The 2,371-nt window shown below is 49.5% G+C and overlaps 1 protein-coding gene across 1 annotated transcript in view; it reads right to left on the reverse strand.

Annotated features, from left to right (window-relative positions):
- Positions 1–1,001, reverse strand: part of LOC126571382 (uncharacterized) — a 1,693-nt gene extending 692 nt beyond the window's left edge. Inside the window, exons 1-2 of the mRNA XM_050229855.1 lie at positions 739–1,001; positions 1–634 (exon numbers count right to left, since the gene is read on the reverse strand). The exon at positions 1–634 is cut by the window's left edge and continues 692 nt beyond it. Coding sequence (XP_050085812.1) covers positions 1–634; positions 739–808 — 704 coding nt within the window. The 5' untranslated portion in view covers positions 809–1,001. The remainder of the gene's footprint in view (positions 635–738) is intronic.
- Positions 1,002–2,371: the final 1,370 nt, after the last annotated feature.

The raw sequence follows: 2,371 nt of genomic DNA on the forward strand, positions 1-2,371 counted from the left end.
AAGATGAAATTATTCTCGAGCGTCACGTTCTGAATTCGTGCGTCCACCTCCTCGCGGATCTTCTTGTACGCCTCGGACAACATGTACGGCTTGATCGTGTCGTACACCATGTTGGAGGCCGAATTGACCACACTCTGAAAGATGCTACCCATGAATCCGAGATTCTGGAAGTCCATCGCCATATCCTCGAACGCAATGTCCAGCTCGATGTTGTCCGTATGCAGCTGTCCCTCGCGATTGACCGCCAGCGACACGTTGGCCTTCGTTAGCACGTTCTTCATGTTCACGGTGAACGGACCATCGGCCCGGTTGAACAGCGCATTCATCGTGTAGTTCCCTTTCACCTCGATATTCTCGATCGCAATCTGTGACTGCACCGCCATGCTGTTCAGCTCGGTGTGGAAGTATCGGATGCGGAACTTGGACATACCGTACACCTCCATCTTGGTCATGTAGATCGTGGCGATCGAGACCGATTGGCGGATGTCCGGGATGCGCATCGGATCCGGTATGGTGGCGCCCGGTAACCCCACCGGATCCTCGGTCTGGTACAGCTTGATGATCTCGAACAGTTGCTCGGACAGTAGCGTTTCACCCACCGCCTGTTTCCGCGCACGATCGCCGACGCTTTTTGCTGGAAAAAAAAGCCCGTGCGATCCCATGAAAGCAGACACAAAACCGTGAGCAACGTGTAAACTTCTCCGTCTCCGGGTGTGTCGTGGTGATGCTGCTACCTACCGACACCAGCAACGCTGCTGATAAGTAACACCAAATTGAACAACAATAGTACAATCAACGGCTTCGCCATCGTAAACTCTCTTCACAAATACGCCTCCACACACATACGCACACAGGAATACCACACTACAGAAAGTCTCTTTGGACAAAAGTAACAAAAAAATAGAAAGATTATTGTCCCAAGGAGGTGGATGGGACGCGGGTTCTATAGCATGCTGCTGCTGCCTTTAACGATCACTTCGGCACTGTCCGCGCGAATCGGTTCGGTTTGAACGCTGAGGATCGCCGGTGGCCACGATCGGGATGCACGAAGATCGTCAAAAGATCGTGCATCTTATCAGCCTTATCGCCGTGAAGTGCTCGAATCGACGGGTTGGCCGGACTTCGGATTGAGGATCGTCCACTTTGTTGATTTGTTGAACGTACCTCGGTACCTCAAATCACACGGACGAGGATCATCGGTGCGCGTCTTATCAGCCTAATCGGCTTTCGGACTATGCGACGGTATGATGAGCTTGTCTATGACGAAAGCAACGTTTAGCTCCCGAGACCGGAGAAGGTCGTCTCGCTTATCAGCATACCAACGGAGTCGTTGCGCCTCTAACCACACAAGAACGCTACCATCATCAGCTAGGAGCAGTCACTGGAGCGCCCATAGTTGAGGAGTGAGCTGTGGTTTCGATGAACTGGTGAAGAGATTGAACGCAATAATCGTTTCCCGGGGATGATGTTTCGTTTTCGCGGTGACTAACGACAAGATGATGCGATGCGTTTTGTGTTCAGTCAGTGATAAGGAATCGGGCCCTAAAGGTTTGAGCGTGTGTGTTTTTTTTCTAAGTCGCGTGCCAGCAACGTTTCATCGCAAAACCACAAACACTAGACATCGTGTACTGCGTGGAGACATATGCTAGAAAGAGGTCACATTCGATGGTTTGGGGATTCCGACCGCAAAACCACGAGGCAAAGGAAGAAGATGAAAAGAGGAAGAAACTGGATGCTAGAGCAGGAAAACCATCAATTTCCCTGTGACGTAACATGCAGTTGTAGCGAGCTGGTCGGGTTCTGCGGTGGCCACAGGAACCACAAAACACGTGCTGCTGCCGGTGCGGAGTGAATCCGTACTTCCGGCAGCTGTGACTGAATGTTGAAAACTCTTTTTGCATAAAATTGTGCTCGCCCAGCACGGCATTGTCCTCCGTTTTTCTCGGTATGCTTGAGTGTAAGGGTCGTTCATGCAGTGCCAGCATTCGTTACTGTTCGTTAATCATTTTCGTACATCTTGTTTCGCGTTGCATGCGTAGCGCATTCCGTGGCCACCGTATGTGCCGTGATGGTGCATCGATCGAAAGCAATTGTGTCGGTAAAATGGAAAACAATTACCAGCTCGTTCCGAGGAATGGAGTCAATCGATGGTGTGGCTTTTCACGTAATGAATGAACGCGGTGATATCATATCATAATATAAGGGGACAGGGCCTTTTATGCATGCAATCAATTGTATACCCTTTTTTGGGCGCAAAAAGACGTTCGTGGTAAAAGTATTATTAATGATACCGCAATTATTGGACGCTTCATTGTCTGCAACAGTTCTTAGTATAATGGAAACAAAAAAAAAGTTACATTTAATGTGCGAA

This window comes from Anopheles aquasalis, chromosome 2, assembly GCF_943734665.1.
Source record: "Anopheles aquasalis chromosome 2, idAnoAquaMG_Q_19, whole genome shotgun sequence".
NCBI lineage: Eukaryota > Metazoa > Arthropoda > Insecta > Diptera > Culicidae > Anopheles > Anopheles aquasalis.